Source organism: Ambystoma mexicanum, chromosome 4p (genome assembly GCF_040938575.1).
Source record: "Ambystoma mexicanum isolate Mex_15411 chromosome 4p, UKY_AmexF1_1, whole genome shotgun sequence".
NCBI lineage: Eukaryota > Metazoa > Chordata > Amphibia > Caudata > Ambystomatidae > Ambystoma > Ambystoma mexicanum.
The window spans coordinates 1,065,612,878-1,065,639,328 of record NC_090927.1 but is presented as its reverse complement, the minus strand read 5'-3'; the positions used below and the strand labels follow the sequence as shown (position 1 = coordinate 1,065,639,328).

General features: G+C 44.9%; 1 protein-coding gene across 1 annotated transcript in view; it reads left to right on the top strand.

Moving 5' to 3' along the window:
* The window catches only part of LOC138453630 (amine sulfotransferase-like), a 377,572-nt gene that overhangs the window by 104,677 nt on the left and 246,444 nt on the right, over positions 1 to 26,451 (top strand). The window contains exon 3 of the mRNA XM_069606656.1: positions 248 to 456. Coding sequence (XP_069462757.1) covers positions 248 to 456 — 209 coding nt within the window. The remainder of the gene's footprint in view (positions 1 to 247; positions 457 to 26,451) is intronic.

The following is a 26,451-nucleotide window of genomic DNA, read 5'->3' as shown; positions in this document are numbered from 1 at the left end:
TAAACCCTCACTGTCAAGATCCACACACACATGTGCCTACAGCACAAGGAACGATCGAGAAGGTGGTCTGGGAATGACATGGCGCTGATTGAAGAAATCCCCAACCATCAAATGATTGAACACTGAGTAGATCGGTCACAAAAAGGAACATGTTTGGGAAAAAGATGTGTAAAAAATATATATACTTTTTCTGTATTGCGAGTACTACTGAACATTGATCTGATCATTTGCCTGTTGATTTCTACAGGAACAGTCTGGATGAACCAAATTCTGTGTCTTATTTACAACTCAAACCACCGGAATGGTTCAGAAAATATTCCAACGCTTGACCAAATTCCATCAATTGAATACAATTTTAAACACGTGGATCTTAAAACACGACCTTCGCCTCGGCTCATGTGCACCCATCTACCATACAATCTTGTGCCAAATGGGTTCAGACAAAAGAAGGGAAAGGTAGGCGCTACAACTTACTATCAATTACAAAACACGGTTCTGACATGACCTAACTGTCTGCATTTAATACTAGGAAAGCTTGTGTTTGCTTCCTGTTTAATTTCAATAGCTTTCAAAATATGTCTGTGGGCATGTTAACAGCTGCGTACCAATAGGGGAAAATCAACTTGAAAAGTTGGTTATAATTTATGGGATCTTATACACAATTATACTGTTTTTTTGTTTGCACTGATGGCAGATCTTTGCATTGTGCGATTGGGCATAAACATGCCAAGAGACTTCAATGAACATATGTTTTGACCAGATGTCCGTTGTAAAAAGACAGAGTAATGATGGAGCAACCTGCTCTAACATTGTCCCACAGCCCTTCCCGGGTTGGGGCACCAGATAGGTCTGTAGCTATTTGGGTGGCCCCCTGCCAAAATATAATGTATAGATTGTTGACATGAATGTGAGATGGGCCTGATGATGCGGCTCGAGGTATGGCTGCGTCTTTCACTCATTGGTGTAATATTTAAGCTTCAAAATCACGAGTTCAGAAGATGCAATGAGATGTTAGGGGGAATTAGCCCACACACTAAAATCTCCCACAGGATCGTTTTGATGTCGATGATGAATCAATCAGAAATACCCACATCACTACTACTGCCGTGGTGAAGGCTCTGGCTGAGGGATTCTCACAGTTTACGTCATGATGCAATGCAATGCATGCACAGGTTCTCAGGCGTACCCTGCATTTCTGAGCCTAACACGCGTCTTAGGGTAAATTTGCATTGATTTGCAGGATGGTGTTCGCTAATGATGACTTATAGGAAAACAAAATTGCTGTCATTATTGTGGATCTCTACAGATTCTGCATGTTCTTTCCACAACACAAAAGAGTGAGTAGAATTTGCAGCAATCATTAAGTCGCCTTCTGAATTAAATTTGTGTTGCAGGTGGACACATGGATTCCCTGCATAGAGAGCATTTCCCACCCTGTGTCTGGGAATCAGACCCAAAATAGAACAGATGCAGAAAACCACATTGGACATCATTTTTAAAAAAAATGTAAATCACGCATAGGCCTTTACGCACAAGTGTCCCCGAAGGGCCCCTCTCCTTTGTTAGGGTAGCCTGTGGTACAATCCTATTCCTGATTCCTGGAAATAGCTCTGCACCCTTGTGGAGACCCTCCTCAAAAAGTGGAACTCTATTCTTCATCGCTTTACCCCCTTCCTGCGACACTACAGCCCCTTGAAGAGACCTCTTGTGTACTTTAACGCTCGATTCAGTGCTGCCGCGCTGATCGTACTTTTGAGCACAAGTCCTGATTGGACTGCCTGTTAGTTAGGGTTGAGACTCTTGAAGAATTGCCTAAAGTATATTTGGCATGTCTGACCCTATAATGTTACAGGTTGCAGATCTTTACTTGTTGAATATTCCTTTAGGCCAATAGTTACTGTATATATGTTCCCTAGTATAGTGTTGTGTTAGTATTGGTAATATTGCTGTGGTTTCATCTTGCGTTTGAGTTAAATGTGTATGTATTTTTGATATATGCACCTGACTGGGAGTAATTTGTGGTGTTGGTTACTGTGTGTGCTCATTGGGGACTTTCGATCACCCTCACTCCACCTTTACACACCCCTTTTGCACTATGCCGTGAAAAATGAGAAAACTCTGTCTGCCATTTACACATAACAGGAAGCATTTAGAATTCTTTCTATGGAATCTTTTGCTGTGTTAAAAGCAGGCAAGTTCTATAGAAATCCATTGGTTGCATGCTAGCAGGAATATGTCATGGTGGCGTAAATCCAAGTGGTATTTCATGTTTTTTGCCCAGTAGACTCATGAAAATGTGTAAAATGCTAGTTTTGTACCCGTTTTTTCATGACAAAATGTACCCTCCCAAAAACCTACCAACCCACCACCCCTACTTATATACCTAATCCAAAGCCACCATCTACCCATTTCTGGTAAAAAAAAAATGGGTTTGACCAAAGAAGTATGTACCGCCCACTCCCATCGCACCTCCCGCTTCAATGTCTTCCTGCCTTGATAAGTTAAGGAATATTTGAAACCTTTAAATACTAAGGGTGTTTATTTTCGTCCAAATCACATAGAAAGGTATAATATGTAGTTTGGGGCTTTATACAATCTATTTTTACCATGCACAAGATCTTAAAAATACATTCTGCTGCTGTAGAGTAGGTGGCTATAAAGTTCTAAATACTGTAAAAAAAAACACCAGTATTATCACTCTTAGTTTGTGCTGGTCTGCACTGGCTGCAGGTGGTGGGCCCTGTCGGTAGGCAATCTGGATGTTAAGTGGTTTGTCAATTTTCCAGTACAGGAACTTTGCGATAACGGTGACTCGGAATCCCTCCTTTCTGTGGACACAGAAAGGCAGTATAGCTTGAGGTAATTTCTACATCTTTTGTTTTCCAAATGTTGTGCATGTCTTTTCACGGTTAACAGCTCCTCCTCTAACATTGCAGTCCGGTGGTCTACATCTTTCACTTCTCGGATGTCCCGGTCAACGTCATCATGCCTCTTTAAGGTGTCATCCCATTTGTCCACAGTAGATTTCAGGCATGCATTTGCTGTTTTCAATGGAAAGAATGTGGGTCTCCACCTTCTCTAGGATCCTCTACAGAAGATGGTCAGGTGACGATTTTGAGGGAGGTGATCGATAATTTTGTTATAATGTTTCAGGATTGCGCCAAGAGACTGCGTTATATATCTTCTAATCGCTGCTTTCAGAATTTATGAGGTTGTCTGCAGCGCCAATGGAAGGTTCTGTGCCATGGTCACAGGCTGTAGGCGGTTGCATAAGCGTCTTTTCATAAATCCACAGGCAACCATTGTCCTTCCGAGATTCCTCCTGTAGCTTCCTAAGGAAGAGCTAAACCCCCTGTTGTTGCTTTCTCCCAGCTCCCTTGCACTTAAGCAAGGGATCTGAAAGGATGATGTAGGCGAGAGATTTACCAGAAAAAGTTTGGACAGATATGCAGTAGTCAGAGGCAGGTAAATACTCAAACTTTCTCTTGCAGGAAAAAACAAAGATAACTCGCCTGCTTCTTAAATCAAAGTTGACCTCATACATATGTATCCCCACAATGTAGCCTTCTAAGCTATCGCGCGAATTGGGGGCACGCCAGGCACCAGCAGCCTGCATTTGGTGCCACCAATAGAAAAGGAACTTGCCGGGACTTATGGCGTTACTGTGTTGCTTGGGACATAGGACAACCACGCTGTAAGATGTTTGCTTGCCCAAACAGCAACTTTGGTCCCCCAAGGTGAAAGGGTGGCAGTGCAAGCTCAAGACTAGTTCACAGGGTGCAGGTTTCTCAAAATGGCAGCCAGGCAGTCTTTCTCAGTAAGTATCCCTATCCCTTAGCACTCAGAGAGCAACCGCATGAGATACTCACTTGGCCACGCAGCTTCCTGGCAATGTGCCATCAAGAACAAACTGTGTTCCAGATGGCACATTGTCGAGACTACCTACTTCTATCCCAAATTGGTGGCAAACCGCCACCTCTGAGGCAGTGGGACTGTCCACCAAATCTTTGAAACTTTTCCTCTTGTTGTCGACATAGACTGGAACTGGCAAATGTTCTAGTTTTTAGGCAAGCAGCATCAAGACCGTTTTAATAATCAGTGGCTGCGGGGATGATGCAGAGAACTAAGGACACAGGTGATCACCCTGGGATGGATCTAAAGTGCCCTCCCTCTCATTTAAGGAAAGTTGTAAACACTGGCTAACTATACATCAGGCCTATATTAATTTGTTACTTAACTGTTTTAATCATTTCGATGATTTAACTTGCTTGCTCTTCTAAAGGGAAGCCCTGTGCTTGGTCTGCTTGGGTAGTATTAAGCTCTGGTTACTTTTCCAAACCATTGCTCTCTTTTCTTCTGTGATAAGGCATGCATGTTTCTGGAGGAACGGGTGGGTTCTAGTTTGCATCTATTCCATACCATTCCTCCCTCAAGTGGGTGATCGACAACATAAAAAGGTTGCTCTGCTTTTTTTTTTTTCAAATCTGAGGTCTTTAGAAGGTATTTTTTTCTTTTTCAATGTGTTATTTCCATGCCCCTGGATAGTAGGAGGTACATGTTTTTTCAAATGACTATGGAGATGTTATTTTAAATATTTCAAACCTGGGTGTTAACCTTTGTGTTGTATCATCCCTACATTATGACAATTAGGTGTTCAATTTTAAAGCCTTTCTTGGTTTTACTTGCATTCACATGGACATTTTCACCTGGTGTTTGGGTAATGTACCATTTATAATTATCTTCTCTGGCTTTATCTCTAGTGAGCATTTACCTGTTCCTGTTTTGCCCTGTATTGTGTTGTATTGTACCATTAACTACCTTCTTCTGGAATGGGCTTTGTCAGTCATAGCACAACAGTCCCAGAATGTGTTCATACAAGTGAAGTGAGGGCCTCAGGTAGGGCACTCGGCCAAGGTGTGTTACTGAAGGAGGAAGTTAATGCTATTAGCACCCCGGCCCTTCACCCATTGGGCCTCATTACGAGGACCGACACCGTAAATTCCGGGCCGCCACATTACGAGGTCTGCAGACGTGCAGAGCGGGACCCGCTAGCAGACCAGGTTGCTAACAACGGGCTCGTCATTAATGGGCCCGTTGATAGCATCCTCCCCATTCCCTATGGGGGCTCAAATGGGAATAGGGATTTACCGGGTTTGGGTCCCGCGAAAGGGAATTACTGGGCCCTCCAAGGTCGGAATGGCATGGTAAGTCCCCTTTTGCAGGACGCGGACCCGAGTTTGGAGCGGCATGGCTACCTCCAAACTCGTAATGAGGCCCATTGTGTTAATAGGATTTTTAATAGAAATTCCATGGTAAAGCGGCTCATTGCCACTTGCACTGACTGCTTTTTTTCATAAAGAAACTACTAAGCAAGGTGGCTAAACAGGATATAAGAAAGTCACCTTGTATGTTTACTATTTCTATGGCAGTGAGTCAAGTGGAACTGCCTGTGGAGTGGTGGTTGGTGTGTGGTCAAAGGCAGGGCAGGGCAGAGATCCAGTTATCTGAGGGAGAGGAAAGAGGAGCAAGGGCAGTGAACCAAATAAAGCATGAAAGCATCAAATGTGACACATTAGCATAAAGTAGTAGTCGGTAGATCTCGCTATGGAGCTGCGAAGTGAGTTCAAGGGTTGTGTTAAATCCAGAGTGGCAACCAGTGCTGCAGCCTTGTGTGTTATCGGAATAACCATTTCAGTGATTGTTAGATTGGGAATATAGCTATTTGGCTAGTGAGAGAATAGTTCAAAATACCGAAAGCAATAATGTATTCTAGGTTGATTCAGACTGAATCTCCTTTGCTGCAGTCACAGTTTGTGTTCCAGATGTGAATTACATGCTGTCTGTATTTGGTATCATATGCATAGTTGTGAAGTGAGACACTGTTCCAGATCAAAAGAGTCTGTGCATATCTAACCCTGTGGAACACCACAAAGGAAAGAAAAAAGACAGGTTCAGTTCAGGGTCACCTCATATAGGCTGGGTAGCAGAAATGCCACAGCTCAAGGACCTCTGGAGGAAGATGCAGACCAGAAGGCAACTGATGGGGAAGAGGGCATCTAGATGTCTCTATCTCTTCATTCCTGTTTCAACTGTCAATTTGGTACAAGCTTCCATCCACTGAAATGTTGGCAGTTGTTCTAATCGTAACATAAGCCTGAACCTTTTAACCTTCACATTATACTCTTTGACAATATATTTAAAAGGGGCATTTATCAGGAATCCTTGATTAACATTATTAGTATATGTCCTTTTCTTACTTGTATTATTGTTGCTATCCCAAACTTGTGCTTTTTGTTTTAGTTCGCTAATAGTTATCCCTAGATTAATTGGGTAAGTAACCTTATACCCTATCTCACAGAGAAAGCAGTTGATATATAGCAACCATGATTTAATTGCTATCGGAACCAAAGTGAGATTTAACATACCGGAGAAGTATGAGAACATAGATTTTTCATCATCTTTTTCCGCTAGTATCTTAATTAACAAAATCCCCAACGCTATTTTTTTTGTAGGGTTCGTGTCCATCATGTCCAATTCGCACTGTCCTCTATTGAGGTAGAATTGAATAGCCCAAATGTAGAACATCATAATTTACCTTCCAACTTAGACAACTACGTTGTTTGTTTATCTGGGTACATTTCCTGACCATATGGAGCGCTTGGGATGATACTTGTTCGATATATTTCCAACATTCCCTCTGTTGAGAATCCCCCTTCATGCGCTACACATTGTTTGACAGCACCAACTGTTCTACGATCTTTGGCCGTCACACTGGAGGCAAGATTACTAGCAAGTGAATTGTCTGTAATATTCACACTCAAATACAAATATCTATGTACTACTTCAATACGTTCTTTTGATAGTTTCCAAACAAATTTGTTATTATTCTTAGTCCCAGCCTTAACTATTATTATTATTATTTTTTTGTTGTTGCTATTAACGCTTAGGTTATTCCTGATCGCATGATCTTGTAGTGCAGTTAGGCTCCTTTGAAACCCTATTTGGATACAATCAAGAAGGACAGTATTGTCCTAGTACATCAAACATCTGATAGGGTGAATACCGACACAGAGGGAGGAACTATCAAACTTGGGAAGTTCATTCCTCAAATCTGCAACATACAGATTGAACAGTGTCGGTGAAAGAGTGCAGCCTTGTTTTAGTCCAAGGTTAGTTGAAATGGTACTACTAAATTTCCCTTCCTTATTCAGCCTGAGTTGCACCTTTGTATCCCCATAGAGCTCTTTGATAAAGTATACAACCAACGGATCCAGTCCCCATACTCTTAACTTCTCCCATAAAATTAGTCTATCCACTGTATCAAATGCGCTCTCATAGTCGACAAAGGCAATGTATATCTCTCTCCCCTAGTGCTCTGGGTTTTCCTAATAAGATAATTTAGTACAGATAAATTGATCATCATACCCATAATAAATTATAAACCCAGTTTGTTAGTTGCCCAGTATATTATCCTTATTAATCCAATTATTCATTATTTGGAGAAGAAAGGCTGAGAATGCCTTTGCAATCGAATCGATCAGAGCTGAAAGATGGTAATTCCCTTGGATAGCCCTGGGTCTTTTTTGAATAAAGATATAAGTATAGATATAGTTCAGCTGACAGGTAACCTCTTCCAGTGGGCTCAAAAATCTTAATAACATTGTATATAATTATAGTCCAAATCATCGAATCCTTCTTTATAAACACATTGGTCAGACCATCCGGACAAGGAGCCCTTTTTGAATGCATTTTTTAATTACACCTTTTTATAATTCCCAGCGATTTTAAGGGCATTTTCTTATAAGGCATTATTTTTTCTCCCACTTCCACAGGGGTGATAACGTCCTTATGATACTTACCCTGTACATAGTTTAGCCAAATGGACTCAGAGATGGGATTAATCTCTTTAGTATCTATGTTCATTTGTGAGTCCCGCTTTACCATAGACTGAGATCTGTATACAGTATGGATAAATTGCCATTTAATAGATTGAAGTTGCGCCCAATTGTGGCTACTAGACAGGTGATTGTAGAATGGTTTCGAGACAATGGCCTTCATTACAAGTCAGGCGTTAAGGGTTTAACGGCCATTAACCCTTAACGCCTGATTCACACTTTAACGCCTGCTTTTTGCAGGCGTTAAAGTCCAAGGCGCTAAGCGACCTTGGTGCTAATTACGGCACCGTAATTTACGGTGCCGTAATTAGCGCCTTCCCCACCCCCATTATGCCCTATGGGGCAAAAATGGGAATGGGGAAGGGCAAATGGTGAATGGGGAATTACCGCCCCACTCACCTTGGAATGGGGCGGTAATTCCGCCATCCACCATGGCGAAATCCGGCATGGACCATGGTGCTAATAGCACCATGGTCCACCGCCTGAGTTGTAATGAGGGCCAATGGAATGAGTTATGGTTTCAGTGGTGATGCTTCTATATGGTACAACTCTTTGCAGATTGATAATAAATGTTTGAATTGGCTCAGTTGGATTAACAAGGGTATCTTGAAGTTGGCAGATGTGTTGGATGGGGATGGGTTGTTGAGTTTTGCGGAATTGATGAATAGGTACGGTCTGAGGCGAAATGAAAGGCACAGGTATTTGGCTTTTGAGAATATGATAAATAATAGATTGTAATTGGCTGATCGTTCTATTGGGAATAAACCAGAGATTAGTACTTTATTGGCAGGCCCGGAATATGGGGTACGTACTTATATGCAATTTATGCCTATTGATGAGAAACTCCAAGGGGCATGGTCTATAATAAGAAATGTGTGGTCGGATGATGTTCTGGATGAACTTTCTGAGTTAGATTGGAAATACATTCTGAAGGTTAACTTGACTTTGGGTCCTGATATGGGTTTACGTTTAATTCTTGGAAAATTGTATTGGACGCCTGTTAGGATGTTTAGACTGGGGCTCCGGGCAGATGATTTGTGTTGGGGTTGTAATAAGGATAGGGGTACATTATTACATTTATTGTCGGACTGCCCAAGGGTGTTGGAGTTTTGGACGGCAGTGATTGATAGAATTGATTTGATTTTTGATGTGGTTTTGCGGAGGTCGGCAGTGATTATCATTCTACTTTCCCGTAAGGACAGGGGTGGTCGGGTTGCGAGACATTCTTGTTGGATTGATAGAGCCATAATGGTGGCTATCAAGTTAATACTCACGGTTTGGAAATCAAGGAAGAAACCTAATATAGATAAATGGCTGACGGAATTACATGTTTTGGCACAGTATGATAAGGTTTCGTTTCATAATAGAGATAAGGATGAGGATTATTTGAAACTTTGGGGTCCCTTTATGGCTCTATATCATTGATGGGAAAGTGGACTTGTTTTGATGGTTATGGTAGTTGTAGTCGATATGGTGGGGTTCCTTCCCCCCCCCCTTTTTTTTTGTTGTTGTTTGTTTGTGCTGTCTTGTGTGGTTGTGGTCATATTGCTGGATATGTTTCACTACGGTTGGTTTTCTGTTTGATCTGTATTCTTTATAATGCTCTGGTCTTTTTGTAAATTTCATTCTTTATGCTGATTGTGAAGCATGGTTGCTTTGACTATTAGTATTTATATGGAAATCAATAAAGTGTTGTTGAAAAAAAAAGAACTACTTAGTGACGTTAGTTCTGAGTATTTGAAACATCATATGCCACTGGACCATGCTTATAGATCTTTTATAGACTCAGTTTTTCTATCTGGTCTTAAGTAGGGAAACATTCAAACCTTTTTCCGAGTCAGTCTTGCTCCCCTTCTTTATTTCTGTAATATTCATATTAAGTTGTTTTTTCGTCCTGACAATTTATATGTCATTAATGTGATTATTCAAATGAAAAATAAAGACCTTTGCTACAAAGCCAGCGGTGTGGGCTGCACTCCCAAATACCACCTAGGCGTAAGTAATATTCTTTATAATTTAAAGAAAAAAGTATTCGAAATGTTGAAATCTTCGAAGTTCTTTATTTTCTAATTATTTATTTTAAGAAAAGTTGAATATTCATCAATGGATAGCAGATGCGTGTTAGGGCCAATGCATTTTGGACAATTATGTCCTTCCTTCGTCAGGGCTGGTTCTATCTTCAATCTATGTCAGATAATTCCAAGTCATTATCCATAGCCAGTTAATGTTCATTTACATTATCCACATAGGTATAGTAAAACACGTTTTGTCAAAACCAGTTGCATTTGGTGCACAGTATACAAAGTACCAATACACATTTGAATGAAAGAAAGACAAGAGAAACATTCATGCATAAAATTATTGCAAAATGGATACGCACATTGTATGGTGCTGCATTGATAGGATGAAGGGAGATATATCTATGTGGGTAATGTAAATGCACATTAATTGTCTTTGGATAAAGACTTTGAATTATCCGTCCTAGCTTAAAGATGGCCCTGACGAAGGACATCATTTTCCGAAATGCATTGGCCCTAAATGAATCAAGTTTTCTTAAGATGAATAATTAGAAAATAAAGAACATAGAAGATTTCACCATTTTGAATATTTTTTTCTTTAAATTATCAAGAATATTACTTATGCCTCCGTGGTATTGGGAGTGCAGCCCACACAGCTGGCTTTGTAGCCAAGCTCTTTTTTTTCATTTGAATTGTGAGTGCTTTTCACAAAGGCACCTTTTCAGTGGGTTTGCACCCCACGCAGAGACAATAATTGAATTAAATACTCTATTGAGAGCGAATACAAATATAGGCTGTACACACTCACCACCATTGAGTCATTAATGAGATTATTCCCATTCTTTTTATAAAGACACTTTTTCTGCCTCATATAAACGCAGTTTAAAATACTATCAACCATGGCCACAAACTCATTAATACTTTTAAAATTGGAGACACCATCGATAATTATCTAAAATACATTTCTTTATTAAAACATATATTCTACAACTAGACAACCATTTCAAAAACCACATTGACTTGAAGCCATCAACTACCTACCGAAAGTCAAAACCCATCAAAGACCAGGTGAGCCCCAGTTACATGAAAGCAGCTGGTAAACCAAGTACTTTGGAACAAACCTGAAATTTGTCGACAGTGAAAGGAAACTACAAGTGTGGACATTGCAAAATATGTCCCAACATGATGAATGGGCTCAAACATATTGACTTCCCCAATGGCACAAAGAAGGACATTCAACAATTGGTCAACTGTAGCACTAACTATGTAGTGTATGGCATTCAATGTTCATGTGGATAATTTTGTCAGCTGGCGCAAAGATTTGACTCTACCATACATTTTTTTTTACCATTGGGCAGCCACAATTTAAGGGGCCAGTCAGCGACAACTTTGCTACTTATAATATTCAGGGTTTGTTTCGCCACAGGTTAGCATTATGTCTGCAACATGTTGTTAACTCAATTAAAAGCAAGAATATTTTGTCCTGACCAAGTTACACGATATCCAGTGCCATTAATGTTGTATTCCCCATTATCCCAATTATTTTCTGTGCTGTGCATATAAGCAAATTGTAGTATCACATAATCACTAAGACATGCACAAGTATGTCTAAATTCATTAATAATGTCATGCGTATATCTGGTAACCATCACATAACCAATCCATGAATGCTTATCTCCATTAAACCACTTGTATGGCAATGAGCCAATATCATCCTGCTGGTTAATAAGTTGCATCAAATCATATGCCAGCATTAATGTCATCCAGCTTCTGGATTTATGTTCTAGTTCTTCTATACTTGAATCAGTCTCATGACTCCTAGGTGATTTTCCACCATCCTAATTTGGTTACCCTCAGTCAATTCTTGTTCTGAGAATCATTGGTAATTTAAATCTCCCACCAAGACAAAACATCCTTCTGTATTCTCCATTAGCCATCGTTCTGTAAGCTTCTCAACTGTATTGGTGATGTCTTCTGTCATAATGTTGTCCGGTGGGTTATATACATTGATTATCAATATCCTCTGATAGTTCATATTCTCTTTAACCTTAATTACTATAGCCTGGATGTTCTGGTGGTTATCATGGCAATCGTATTCTGTCAATGGGATGTGGTTCTTTACGCCAATTATAAGGCCCACTGAGTGTCCTCCCACCCTATTATGCCAGGCTTTTTTCTTCTGAATGACATGATATCCATCCAGAAAATACTTCCCTGTCATCCATGTTTCCTGCAAACGGAAGAGATCAGAGGATAAAAGATACCTTAGGCCCTCACCAGTGCGAGTAAATGAACTAAATCCCCAGGTATTCCAACATAACCATTTAATATCAGTTTCCGTCACAAGGGGGAATCATGTCATTGATTCCACCTCTTTACGCTCCTGGAATTTGCTATCGTAGGGTTGGCTAAATTTGCAATCCTTACCAATCACTACCAAAGGCTTTGCAGCCAACACATCAATATCCACCTGAGGCGTCTTAGTCACTTTCTATTATATTAGATGGTTTACTCAATTTTCCTGAAAAATACTCCTATTTTCTTTCTTCTGATATGATTATCATCACCCCTACCTCCAGATCCTTCCCTCCACCCCCATGGGAGTGTCCATGACCCCACCAGCCTGGGCTTTGGTAGGAGTAGGAAAAAGCATTTACCTGTCACTGTGCAACAGTTAAGAGAGTAGTGAACAGCCCCTGGAGTAGGCAGCTACTCTCAATTGCCAACACAGGAGAGGTTTACCAATGTCACATATATTTTTATTGATATACCACTGCTCACACCATCCAGTAACCCCTCATATGTGTATTAAAAGACATGTACCATATGTAACACATCAATACACAGTAGTTCAAATAGATGCCCCACACTTAATATTCATGTTTAAAGACATGTCACTCGGTAATGAACACTCAATGAATGCGTCTCACATTCTCATGTAAAAAATAATTTAATTATGAGTAATTGATGATAAATAAACAATGCCATTATCGTCCTCACTATAGACTACACACTTAATATGCACAAAGTTATTAATGAAAAGGCTGACATCATTGTCATTGCCTCTACCTCAAATCAAGACTAAGACTGGTCAACCTTCTCCAGGAAATCCTAGTCACCTTAAAAAACAACTACCTGCTTCACCAGGTTGTGATAGGTAACCTCACAGATCATGCTAAGTGTGATGCTGGAATTGCATTGGATGGACAGGGCCTCCCTGTCCTTGTCCTGTAGTCTTTTATCATGTGTGTTCTGTGTTGTTTTCTGCACAGGAGTCCATGTGGGACTCCTGGCAGTGCAGCCCTTCCTCTTTTTGGTTGTGGTGAACAGACCCTTGGGATACCCTTATGGCAACCCAGGGTGGGGTACAACCATGTACCCCTAGTGTATATTTTTGGGCACCTGATTGTGGCCCACAGAGCAGGGTATTGGGTGGTGGCAGCTCGATGCTGAATTTGACAGGTGCTCTGAGTTTACTCCATTTTGGGATACCCAGGCCCTGTCATTGGAATCAGTTGATTCCTGATAGGAGACAAGATGGCCCCTGTGGCCTCTTGCTTTCTATTGCCTGTTACTGTGTTTTCCCAAAGTCCAGGAAAGCCTGGACTCTGTCCCTTCCCCTCATTAGCTGTTGGGTGGAAGTTCCATATGGTATTGTGGGGAAGTCCAGGCCAGACTGGCTGGAGCCTTCCCAGTGACTGTATGTTGTGGGTACACCCTTGGGGTGGGACCTGGGTGAATGGAGTTTGTGACCAATATACATTTCATGTTATGGGTGTCTGGTTTCTGGTGTGTGACACAATGAATGAGAAAGCCCTGCCCGAAACTGGTATGAATGTAGTGTGGCGTGCTGAATGGCTGGGTTCTTGTCCCAGTCCACATTCCTTGTTGTGAGTGTCTGTATGGAGAAGAATGGCCTGAATGCACTGTGAGCCTGATTGGCTGCCTACCTGCTGAATGCCCTTCTGAATAATTGGCTGGCTGAGCCTGGCTCAGAGGTGTGAATGAGAGACAGAACAGTATATCTGGGGACTTCTCACTTACTGGAATTGTTTAGAAGCCGAAGTCGAAACTTGATGCTTACTCTCGAAGCCGAGCCGGAAGAAGAAGAATTGCTGCTGCTTTCCTTTGACGCAATCTGAAAGCTGTCGTGCCATCGAGGACTGATCCAAGAGAGGACCTGGCTAGGAGACCTCTTCCCGAGCTATGAGGGAACATCGTGCCCCAGCTATCCTTTGCCAAGGCTCCCTGGAAGGCAGTCATCGAAAGGCTGCCAACCGGAGACGGGGACCACCGAGGAATCTGAAGTCAAGTGCCTGGACGTCGAGGCCGTTGATGACCATCACCGTCGACTGAGGTTAGGAGGACTGCTGTAACCTCGTCGACCGGAGACACACCACTCCATTGCCTAAGACACTCTGAAATCAAGAACTCCTTTTCTCATCACCGTCAACCGCTTTGTCCTGCTGGAGAAAGTCGAAGTCGCTGACGAACCGAGGCGAATCGGCCAGTGGGTTTCCCACCACTCCAAGTCCACAAAGACGCTGACGAAGATCCGAAAGCCAGCCAAGGTCGAGTCCCGTTCATCGACTCCAACGCTGACGACCCAACGCCCTTGACAGGCCTATGTTCTTCATTCAGTTCTCTTTGCGGCAATTAATTCTCATCATCGAGGTGCCCGGTACGCCTCGTCTTCGCAGGACATCCACGATCGATCACTGACGAGCACTGCGTAGGCCGAAGCTGCCGTCTCAACGACATTGTTCACCTTTCTTTGAGGAATCTGGATGACCCGTGGCTCCTGCATTAAAGGGAGTTCACTCAAGAGGGATCTGTTGCGTCGAAGAACTCTGCTAAACCAGGTACATTGGGGTAGTAGAACATTTTTAAAAGGAAACAAGACTCTGCTAAACAATATATGGACTGGGCTTGTTAATATACTATATTTACAGGTTGCTAGGTGGGGGCATCCACACACAGAACTGTGTCTTTGGTAGGGACAAAGTATTCTGCCATTTGTTTAACCCAACTTGTCTTCCTTCCTATGTCTATTGTTGATTCACTTTACTATTTGATTTGTATGCCATTTGAACTGTCAGCAGGTGGTGCATTTTAAAGGAGTCAAGCGTTAACTGCGGTACCACATAGATATTGTACATATTTACCATATTAGAATTGCCAGAGTACAAACTGTTTTATTGATTGTGTATATATTCTGAACCTTATTTATAGAAAGAGCTGCGTTATCACTAACATAGTGTGTGGACATTCCTTTGAGGGGGTTTGGGCACTACACTGTACTTAAGAACCAGCCTGCATCAGGTCCTCGGAGCTTAAGCCTTGATTGCTCTTCCATTGCTACTGTATAGGCAGTTTTGGCTGGGGTGCTCTGTGCTTCAACTCTGCCATAGAGATCGCAGGAGTACAGAAACTCCCCTCCAGTCTTTACACTAGGCAATCTAGCACTTGCCTCACCATATCATCATCAGCAATCTCATAGAAGTATCTGCTTCAATCAATACCTAAACACCTTTATCAATCCAATATCAAATGAAGGACAAAACAAAACACGTCATACTCCCTGTGGGGATAGAGAGATGAGAGCTGGACAGGATTGGTTGCATGGAGAAATCCACAATTCACAAGGAAAAATGGAAACACTGAAAGAATGATACAATTGGACAAAATTCCAAAAAGCCACCTAGTACTGTGGGCTTTTCATAAAACAATGCATCATAAATAGGATAAAGTGCTTCAAAAAGAGTTGAATGTCCATTGGACGTACTGATGCCAGCATATATAGCCAATCCAGTATGCTGATGCCTGCTCTTAGGCTGTCAGCTGATGTGACTTGGGGAGGGGGGAGCAAAGATGTTTCCCCAAGCAGCTCAAAAAGAATTCAAGTTCTGCTAAAACATGTTTTAAAATAGCAAGAAGCTAGCTTGGGGCTTCAAACAGTCCAGTATAAGAAATAGTAGGGAGTGGAACCCTCCCTTCTGGAAAGCCTATCTGCTCTTCCTCTCCACCCATCCATCTACCTCCAGCTCTTCCTGCTCCGCCAACCCGAACAGCTGTTGGAAGAGGCTGAGCTTACTCTATTTATATGTTTCTTATGCCTTCCCTGTTCCACATCTATAATCCCCAAAATTCGTCGAGCACTTAGAAAGTGTCTTAATAAATTATCGAGGACACAAGCATCATCGGCTACTAGGAATTGTACAAACAAATATGTTTTAGCATACAGCACCATTAAACTACAGAATAAAATTACAGAAAGGACTGCATTTTGTGTTTTGTAATGTCTGCCGTTATCTATGTTTTGTATTTTGTGAGAACATTGGCGCTCGGCCGACAAAGGCCTTGGCTGACGCAAACTGCTTTGTTTACACAATAAAACTGTGTTGTACCCAGTCAAGGCCATTGGTCGGAGCCCGGGCTATTGGAAAAACCTCTACTGCACTTCATCACAACATGTAAAAGCAAATCTCGTGGCCTGCATTTCACTAAGCATGAAGAGTTTTCATCGCACTGTGCATTTAGCAAGAAGGTCTGGTCTGCGGGTCAGACCACATGCCATTTTAAGCATGGCTTATATGGACTGTGAGAAACCTGAGGGCGTTCTCACTAATAATCCCCGGAGATCCTTTGTTCAGATATCCAGGGGAGGGCCACCACTCTTGGATCCCAACCCTGGGACAGACGAGCGAGGGAGGAAACCTGGGCAAGGGGTCCTTGGGGACTGGGGAGAGAATGCCCGAGGACAAGACATGGTAATCCCTCGTTACTTACCCCGATCCATCCTACCCATCTGATACTTTCATTGGATATTGCCACCCAGGTCCCATCTTACCCCAGCACTATCCCTCAAGAAAGGGAAAGAGAAAACATCACAGAAGCCCAAACCCTTTCGCAACCCTTAATATTAACCTCGTCTCTCTTTGTTCAAACCGCAGAGGATATTTAATAAACCCACCTTTTCCCATCTGGTCATCCCCCCTAATAAGGTCCCATAACAGAAAGAATTAGAATCAACACCCTGGTACTACCACCATAACCTGAATAGAGGAAAAGGGAACATTTCACCCACCTACCTTATTAGACCCCAACAAATCTGCACTCTTTGTAATAAGAAGAGACTGAGGAATGTCCATATCCCCTCAACATTCTTAGGACGCTACAAATCCCAGAATTCTAATTCCCCATGGTATCCTCCCTTCTCTACATTCTCCTACGTAACTTACCCACAGTCCTTAAAGGAAACTACAACTCCCATAATCCCTGCTCCCTATTTGACTGCCCAAATACTGAGATGAAGAAGCGGCAGATCGGAGCTATGAATATTTCCTATGACAATGCTCAATGGCCATGTCGCATTAATAAGGCCAGGCAAGGTCAGGTATTCAATCACAACCTTGCACACCTGACTTCACTTAACTAGCAACCCAGGTATAAAAGATGGAGTAGTTCTAGAACACAAGGGAAGCAAGTCTTGGATGCAGAGCAAACTGTAGAAGCAGAACTCCAAGAAGTCCAAGAAGGGCAACACAGAGGTAGACAGAGGAAAAGGGGGACGCCGGGATACTATCCCGTTGTGTAAGGAGGGTTAGAGCATGGTGAAGGAGGCGTGTCTCCAAGGAGCTGGAATTGCTGACCCTGAAAGGTGTTTCCCCAGAACGTCCTAATTTCCCTGGGCATGAGTCAAGCCCAGGTATCAGAGGGGCAGAGAGGAAGAGTGACCTCGACCCAACCGCTGCAGAAGACGGACAGCATAAGTATCCAGCTGCAGAAAGCGGACAACGTATACATCTATGCGGCAACCAGTGAGTTTCTGATGGGAAGAGAAACCCGGTGCGCATACGAGTCTGTATTGAAAGAAAACGTATGAGCGACACGGAAGAGAAAGAATGAACTTAAATAAATCTCCAGAAATTGCGTATTGAAAAAGGAAAAGATGCTGCCGAGGGGAACTAGTGAAGTGGGAGTAAAGTTAAGACAGTATTAAAAGAAAGCTATGAGAACAGTAGTGTTGAAAGAAGTGCAAGAGGCACGAGATCGAAAGACAAAGGTGCTAGATGCATGAGAAAAACAAAGACAGAAGGATACATTTGCAAAGGAACATTTTGTGTGCACGTCTACACGCTAATCAAAAGACAGTGGGCCTCATTACACGGTAGGCGGTAGGGACATACCGTTACCGGTAAGGGATTACCGATATCGGTAAATCCCCTCCCCAATCACGACCCGGACATACCGCTATTAGCGGCACCGCAAAGTACGGTGGCACTATTAGCGGCAAGTCCGTGAGCGCGCGGCCCCTCAGACCGGAAATAGCGGCATAGCGCTAATATCACGGCATCACGAGCCATGCGTACATGGCAATACCGGCATGTACTAGACCCAAAGAACCCTTACCGGCAAGGCGCTAATACCGGCATCGCGAACCACACGTTAAAAGAGCACAGCAGAGTTCCAACCTGCCACAGGTGGACAAAATCAGCACAGGTGGAGGCAATGGAGACTGGCAGCACAAAAGAGCACACCACACCCCTCCCCACACCCATTCCCACACCAAGATGGATGCAATACTAGCAGCATTACATGGGCTAGAGGACATGATTGCTGTGCAGCAGCTACAACAACAGGCAGCACAGAGGAGACGCAGGAGGAGGAGGAGGAGGGCAAGACAGGCGCAGCAAGCACCACCAGTGCACCTAGTGATACCACAGAGGCAGCCACCAATTCCCAGGATCAGAGCCAGTCCAGTCAACCTAACCCCTGAGCAGATACACACCCTGTACCGTCTGGACTGGGATACCATCACCACCATAGTAGACATGATATACAACGACATTGTGAGTCTCATTGACATCCGTACTGCCATCCCCCCTCTACTGAAGGTAGTAACAGTGCTCCACTTCTTGGCCACAGGCACCTACCAGCATACGGTAGGTCAGATGCATGGCATATCACAACCAGTATTCTCACGCACACTGAACCAGGTGCTCGATGCCCTCCTGCAGCACACAAGTCAACACATATACATGCCACGGACTGCCCAGGAGATCTCCAACACCAAAGTAGGCTTCCATACACTGGCAGGCATCCCAAGTTGCATTGGGGCCATCGACTGTACCCATGTAGAACTGGTGGTCCCACATGCCAATGAGGTAGTGTACCGTAACAGAAAGCAATACCACTCCATCAACGTCCAAATGGTATGTGACTCCAATAAGATCATCACACATTGCTGTGCCCGATATCCCGGTTCAACCCATGATGCAATGGTCCTGCGGAACTCGACAATACCACGATACATGGAGCGACATGCTGGACAACGTTCGTGGCTACTTGGTGAGTAGCAGGCCGACCACATGTCAGTGTGATGTGGATTGTGAGTGGGGGGGGGAGATGCATACTCCAACTGGCCGTGAATGGGGGGGGGGAGATGCATACTCCAACTGGCCGTGAATGGGGGGGGGGAGATGCATACTCCAACTGGGCGTGAACTTGTGTCATGAGAAGAATGGACATACATATTTGCATCACTGTACAGTGAGGCAGCCCACAATGGACCAGAGACAAAACCACATGCCGGAAGTGAGTGCCACGGCAAACATATCAATCCATTACGCCAAACAGGCCATTCCAAACAACATGCACACCGCACAACACACCATTCCCCCATTACACAAATCAGCAACATGCATATCAAAATCACAACTGAAATGTACGCTGAACTACATCAGAAATGGTCCGCGCACATGAGTGCATACAAATGGATCCCCTGTAGCCATTGTGGTGAGGCACACCCGTACCCCACCACAGAATTGCCATCAAACAGCATGGGGACATCTACTAAGGAATGGCAGTGTACTAGCAGTGTGGCACTAACGTTGCCAGGGCCAGGAAACACAAATCACTTAAACTCTGGCGGGACATGGCAATCCCTGCTGTATGCATGCATGGTGCATGTCCACTTGCAAGGACCACCTCACCTTCCCACATTGCAGTTACCCTGATTGCCATGCGTGCTTGGATCAGTGGATGTCGTTGAATATGCAATGTTTGTTTGTGTGACATGTGCACGCTCCACATTATGTAGACACTTACACATACCCATTGTTGCACCCATGCAGGTGATGCAGGTTATCCCCTGAAGAGGTGGCTCCTTACCCCTCTGCGGAACCCACAGAACAGGCGCGAAGAGGACTACAATCATGCACACACCCGTACCCGCGTGGTGATCGAGCAGACATTCGGCCTATTGAAGGAACGCTTCCGGTGCCTCAGCAGGTCGGGCGGGGCACTCCTGTACGGGCATGAGAAGGTGGCCAAGATCACCATGGCATGTGTCATGCTTCACAATATGTGTATCAGACGGAATGTGCCAATGCCCCCTGACATAGAACTGCGACCACCGTCTGAGGATGATGACGGGGATGAGGATGGAGGAGAGGGGGCTGCAGGTCATGCAGGTGGCGATGCCCATGAGGGACGTGCTGTGCGGCAGCACCTGATAGACCATTGTTTCTGATGCACATGGATTAGGAGGGTGCAATTGGTGTTCAGCTCAGGGCACGGGGTGTATGGAGGACATAATCACAGTGCACCCTTCAACAATAAAACACACATACACAATTATCAATGTCCAGTCATGTGATTATCCATGCCATTACGTCTGTATTGAGCATTATGACATTCAAACGTGCATGTACCCTCCACCCAAAACACCCTCACCCCCCTCCCCCCACAACTCCCCCAAACACCCTCACCCCCCTCCCCCCACAACTCCCCCAAACACCCTCACCCCCCTTCCCCCACAACTCCACCGAACATGGTGTGCACATCAGTGCTGCATTAGTTCCCAAGTGTCAACAGGGACAGGCTGGCCCTACTTCCCTCCTCCACTACCACCATTGGGGGGTTGTGAGTCTGACCGCCGCAAGGACCGGCTGGACCTGCGCAGGATGGTTGTCTGGTCGGAGCTAGTAGACGAGGGCGTGGCTGGTTGATCTGCTCCCTGTGAGTGACGCATGCTCTCCATCGCCTCAGCAATGCGCGTTAGGACCTGCCTCACAGCGGCCATCTCCTCACATAGGCGCGTCGTGTTGCTGTCCATGGCAGCTTTCATGTCCCTTGACAACCCCCGGATCTCCTCCCTGGTCGAGGCAGCCTCGCTCACTTGCCGGGCAACCAGGGCATTGAGCTCCTCCTGGCGCTGGCGTATCAGGCTCATGGTGTCGTCTGCGGCCCTGCCCCTGTTACTCCTCGGCGCAGCTTGCTGCATGTGGCCGACATCAGGTGAGCTCGCCACGGGACTGAATGACCTATCCATTGCATCTCCGGCATGCACCTCATGGATGTTGCCATTGGATGTGTTGCATGGGCTGTGGAGTGGGGACAGCTGGGGGCTGGGTGTACGCTGCCCTTCCGGTGTCGGACATGGGTCGTCCACATCACTCATAGGTGCCGTGGCTGCTGCTTCCCCAACGGAGCTATTGGCTGCGGACGGCGTGCCTTCTGGCACTGGCTCCTGAGTGGTGGGGGTGGGTGGTGGGGGTGCTGCCACAGTGTCGGATGGCATTTCGACCCTTGGTGTGGTCGTTGCGTGGGTGGCTTTTGTACGCTGGGCCACTCCAGATATCCCAGTGCCCCTCGATGTACTGGGCCTGGTGCCTGCATCCTTTCCCTTGGCCTGCTTTTTGGGTGGTGGGGCCTGCGTTGCAGCGTCCAGCTCCTCACTGTCAGATTGTGACCCTGTGGGGGAGCAAGACAGGGATAACATCAGTGATGGGTCAACGTGCATCATGCATATGTTGTTGTTGCTGCAGTTCTTTGGATTTGGACATCTACTTTGGGCCTGCAGGTTGTTGGCCAGATGGGTGGGTCATCCGGACATGTGTCAGGGTGACACGTGTGTGAGGTGCTGCATGCATGTGGTTGTGTGGGGATGTGCAGGGCATATATGCAGGGTTGTGTACATGTGTGTGTGATGACCCCATCCATTAGCTGATTCCCAATTCACATTTAGGGGAGGGACTCATGCTTGGCATTGCTGTGTCTTGCGTGGTCACTCACCTCCGTCTGACGTTGTTGCCACACCACACTCCATTCGGCCCACTCCCTCGATGGATTCTATGCCAATGGTGCTGGCACATGTCTCCTCCCACTCCTGCATCTTCATCGGGGATCCACCTCCGCCTCCTGTGCCCATGGCCAGATTCCTGTTGGCCGATAAAATGCTGCGTACACGGAGGCGCAGATCATCCCACCGCTTGCGCACGTCCTTTACGGTGCGGGGGGTGGAGCCCACCGCACTGACTTTCTGCGCCACCTCAGCCCAGATTTCCTTTTTTCTCAGGAGTGCCGGGCGCCGCATGTCGCTAGCGAACACTACCTCTGCATTTGCAGCCAGGGTGTCTGCCAGCATTTTCAATTCCTCGTTTGAGAAGCGTTCTTTGCGCTGGCGCGCATCGGCTTTCTTTAGGGCCTTGGGCATTGTTTGTTCTTCTGGGATGTGGTTTTGCCAGTCGTGGTGTTGCTGCAGGTCCTGAGTGCAGGGGATGGCAATGGATTGTGTTTTTAAAGATGGCCGCCGGGCTCTTTCCCGTTCCGGTGCGATGACGCTATTTCCGGTTCCGGTGTTTTACGGTGACCGCTAATAGCAGTGACCGCTAATAGCAGTGACCGCTAACAGCGGTGGCCGCTAATAGCGTGCAGCATGAGGGCGGAGGTGCTATCAGCACTTTGGTCGGAGCCGGTAAGGTGCTTTTCCGCCATGGCGGTGGGGTCATTTACCGTCATGGCCCTATGCGCGTGTCCGCTAACTCGTAATGTGACGCTATTAGCGGTCTCCTACGATGGCGGACACGCTAATGGCGCCATGACGGTAAATCACATTTTTTAGCGCCTACCGTGTAATGAGGCCCAGTGTTTTAAATTTGTGACCTCCCTCCAGAGTGCAAGGGAGCAATGAGAAACATGGAGCATGGGAAGAGAATCTTAGAAGGGGGCTGCGCTAGATGGAGAGAGCGAGCCGAGACCTCACAAAAATAGAGGAATGAAAGTTTGCAATGCCAGAAGCGCAAAGTGGTGAAACCAAACCAGAGAAAGTTCAAAAGTGTCGAGGTATCAGAGTGGTCACGCCTGGGGCTGAGGAATACATTGCACACTCAAAAGACTGATGCAAAGCCTAGTAGTCACAACAAGTCTGATAACCAGTTGGGGAACGAGAACCCCGCTATTTGTTTCGAAAGAGAAAGCACTGAAGCTGAGTAGTAAGCCAAACACAGGGGAAGGGTCCTCTATTGGTGATACTGAGACAAGGAACTTTTGCGTGAATCCTACAACCGAGGAACTTTTGTTTTGATTCAATTGAAGCAAGAGACTTTTATGAGAACCCGAGCACCGTCGGCTTGGGCAAGGGAGTTGTGGAAAAGCTCTGTTGCCATCCTGATATCATTTGACTCACTCTTTAGTTTTGATATAACCCCATACACCATTTTCATTGTAGCTTTAAGTGCGGGCAAGGTTCGGTTTCAACACTGACATCTTTATTGTTTTAACAGACGGACCCTTTGTTTTATTTGATGGTCGAGACTACTCCCATTATAGTGATAGGGCCAGATAGGAAGTCTCCAACCCCTTACAGATTAAATAATGTTTTTCAAAACTGTACGTTTGTTTCTGTGTCTACCTTCTGAAACCATGCCTATCTCACAGGGCAAACGTAAGGAATGTATGTGACTACTATATAGCCCATATCCCTCAGTTCTCCGGCATGTCTCATAATCAATTCCACCAAAATTGGGGAACCAAATGAGCCACCGCCCATGTTCTTATCCACACTAGAATGTGGTACATCCACCAAAATAATATCCTTAATAGGTAATGACTTGCATAATGACACAAGTATGTAATAATGCAAGCATATTATGTCTATTCCATATCTAGAAATGGACTGCATGAAGGGGCCTCAGGTTCCCATATCCTGATTTTACTAGACACATATTTGGTACCCATAGTTCTTCCAATGTCATATGCATCCCATTAGTTGCAATGATAGGATTGGTCTTCTTCCAGCCATTTTTTGCATTCTCTAGGCTCTTTTTTCTCTCTGTCGCTTCGCTCACTGCAAATTGTCAGATTTCCATTGATATCATACTGTTTTCACCTCTAATTTGGTAAGAGCTGCAGTAATTTCCCCTGTGGATGTGCTCTTCCTTTTGGCTTTGCTGCACCTTCTTCTATATTGCATTTTTTCCCATCTCTCCAGGTTGGGCAATATCTATATTCTGTGTGTCCCTCTCATTTAATGCTTCTTCAGCCATCTCCTCACATGGATTGCCTTAATTATTCAATCTAGCCTCTTCGTTATTTTCTCTTGCTCTTATAATGGATGCTTGTTCTAAAGATGAACCATCCACTCTCTGTAACATGGTTTTACTAGCTCAACCGTTCTTTGCTGACTCCAGTACCAGGCACAACAGTCCCTCCTTGATTATCTGCTATTCTTTATGCAGATTATTACATAGGATCTATAACGCCTTCATCATAATCAACATTTCGGGCTCAGACTGAGCATCCTCTTCTGAGGATTCACATGAAAAAGAGGAACTAAGGGCAGAAGATGACGCATATACCCTTTCAGCAATTTGCACCAAATCAGGGGATTTAGATAGTTTAACCACAATATCCGGAATTACAGCCGTATTCATTATCTCAGTCTCTATTTGTTGTGTATAGGGTACTATAGGTGCAAACTTGATGACTCTTTCTCCAAGCTTAGGCATAGATTCAATAATTAATTATTGTCTATAGGGCCTGTATTTGAGGGTTCTGCAACATTCTGGACGTTGCCTTTAATGTGTTCCATTTGCTCGTCATCCTCTTGCAACACTTCGATATTTTATGGTTGTGCCTTTAAATAGGCTGTGATGTTGTTCTGCGTATGGTTAGAGATTCCTCTCTTTTCATTAAAATTGGCTATATTGCCCAGTGCTGCTCCTTTTCGCAGAAGTTTTATTTCCTTGAGACTATCTAATAGTCTTGTCCACTCTCTAGGCCCTGACTGCAGGCTGCCGACCATGCTGCGAAGTTGTTAACCATGCAGTATATACCACAGTTAATACAAAAAGGCAATATTGTAGTGCCCACTGGGAAACAACCATGTGATTTCACTAGTAAGATGCTTTTCTATCCGTTGGTGGCTGCTGCCATTCACTAGTCTCGTATTCTCGCTCAAGGTAGGAAATTTAAAGCGCCTCCTGTGTACGTCTGAATGAATAGCCAATGCAATGTGGATCTCAAAGGCTTCTGGGCTTTAACCATACAACTGTCCAGCTCACCGCTAACCAGCGGAACACAGAGGCAGCACTTTTACATGCTCGTTGGCTGTGCTATTAAATCAGTTGCACACAGATCAAAGGGTCCTTATTTCCAAAGGTCCCCACAGTCAGTGTGTGCAAACACCAAAGTGTAATAAAAGCAGGCCTATACTGTAAAATAGTACATTAAAACTGGGGTGAAAGGCATATTGTGCTCACAAACTTAAGCTTTCTGGCTCCACGGATACTGCAGACTGTGCAAACCTCGCAGATTTCCTCTGTCCCCCAATCTCCTGAGCACCACGAGGTGCCGGCACCCCCAATCAGGCATCCCCAAGATGGAGCGAGGATCAGATGGGACCACTGGGCCTCCTTGGTTTTGGCCGTAGCCCGCCGCCTGGGCCTGCACCTCGCCGGCTCACAACCTCAAAGCCGGCTTGCCAGAGGAAAGGACCAAACAACATTACACGTAGGATCATCAGGCTGCACAAAGGTAGGAACGTATGGAACGTAGGGCCGCTTCCGACAATCACAAAAAAAGACCCAATGGTATTTGAGGGATGTTGAAGGGGATCATCATAATATGCCATTAAGGCATGAGGAATGGAGGGGATACCCTAAAAGGAAAGGGGGATTCCATGTCTCACCTCACAATGTCTCCCTCGTTCCCTGAGGGTCGCTTCGCCCCATGTGATTCTCCCTCATATAACCGCCCCAGGGTTCAGAATCAGGTAGTGGCTGCCGTCCCCATGCCACTTGAGATGGTACCTCTGGGAAAGGAGTGATGACATCAGAATCATCACAGTGTCCATATTTTCATGACCCCCCTAAGGCCCATTGTGCTACATATTCTTCCGGACCGCATGTCATGAAACAGCAATCTTCATCCCATTCGCAATCCACCCAATGTTCAATGTCATTGTGGGATTCAACACGACAGATGAACATTGGGCCTCATTACAAGTTTGCCGGTCCAGAAACAAGGGTGTCGGTAAACTCACCGGCACCCTTGTTTCCGGACTGGCAAACTAGGAGTCTGCCTGCCATGGCCGCTGTGGCTGACAGTTCTGACCCTGATGGCCGCAGCGGCCATGGTAGGCAGACTGGTAACGGAAGCGCTGGCGCTTCCGAATCCCCTCTCCCATAGAGAACAATTATAAAGTCCTATAGGACTCTATCCTTTTACCGGCACCTGACTTCCTGGGCCACCGG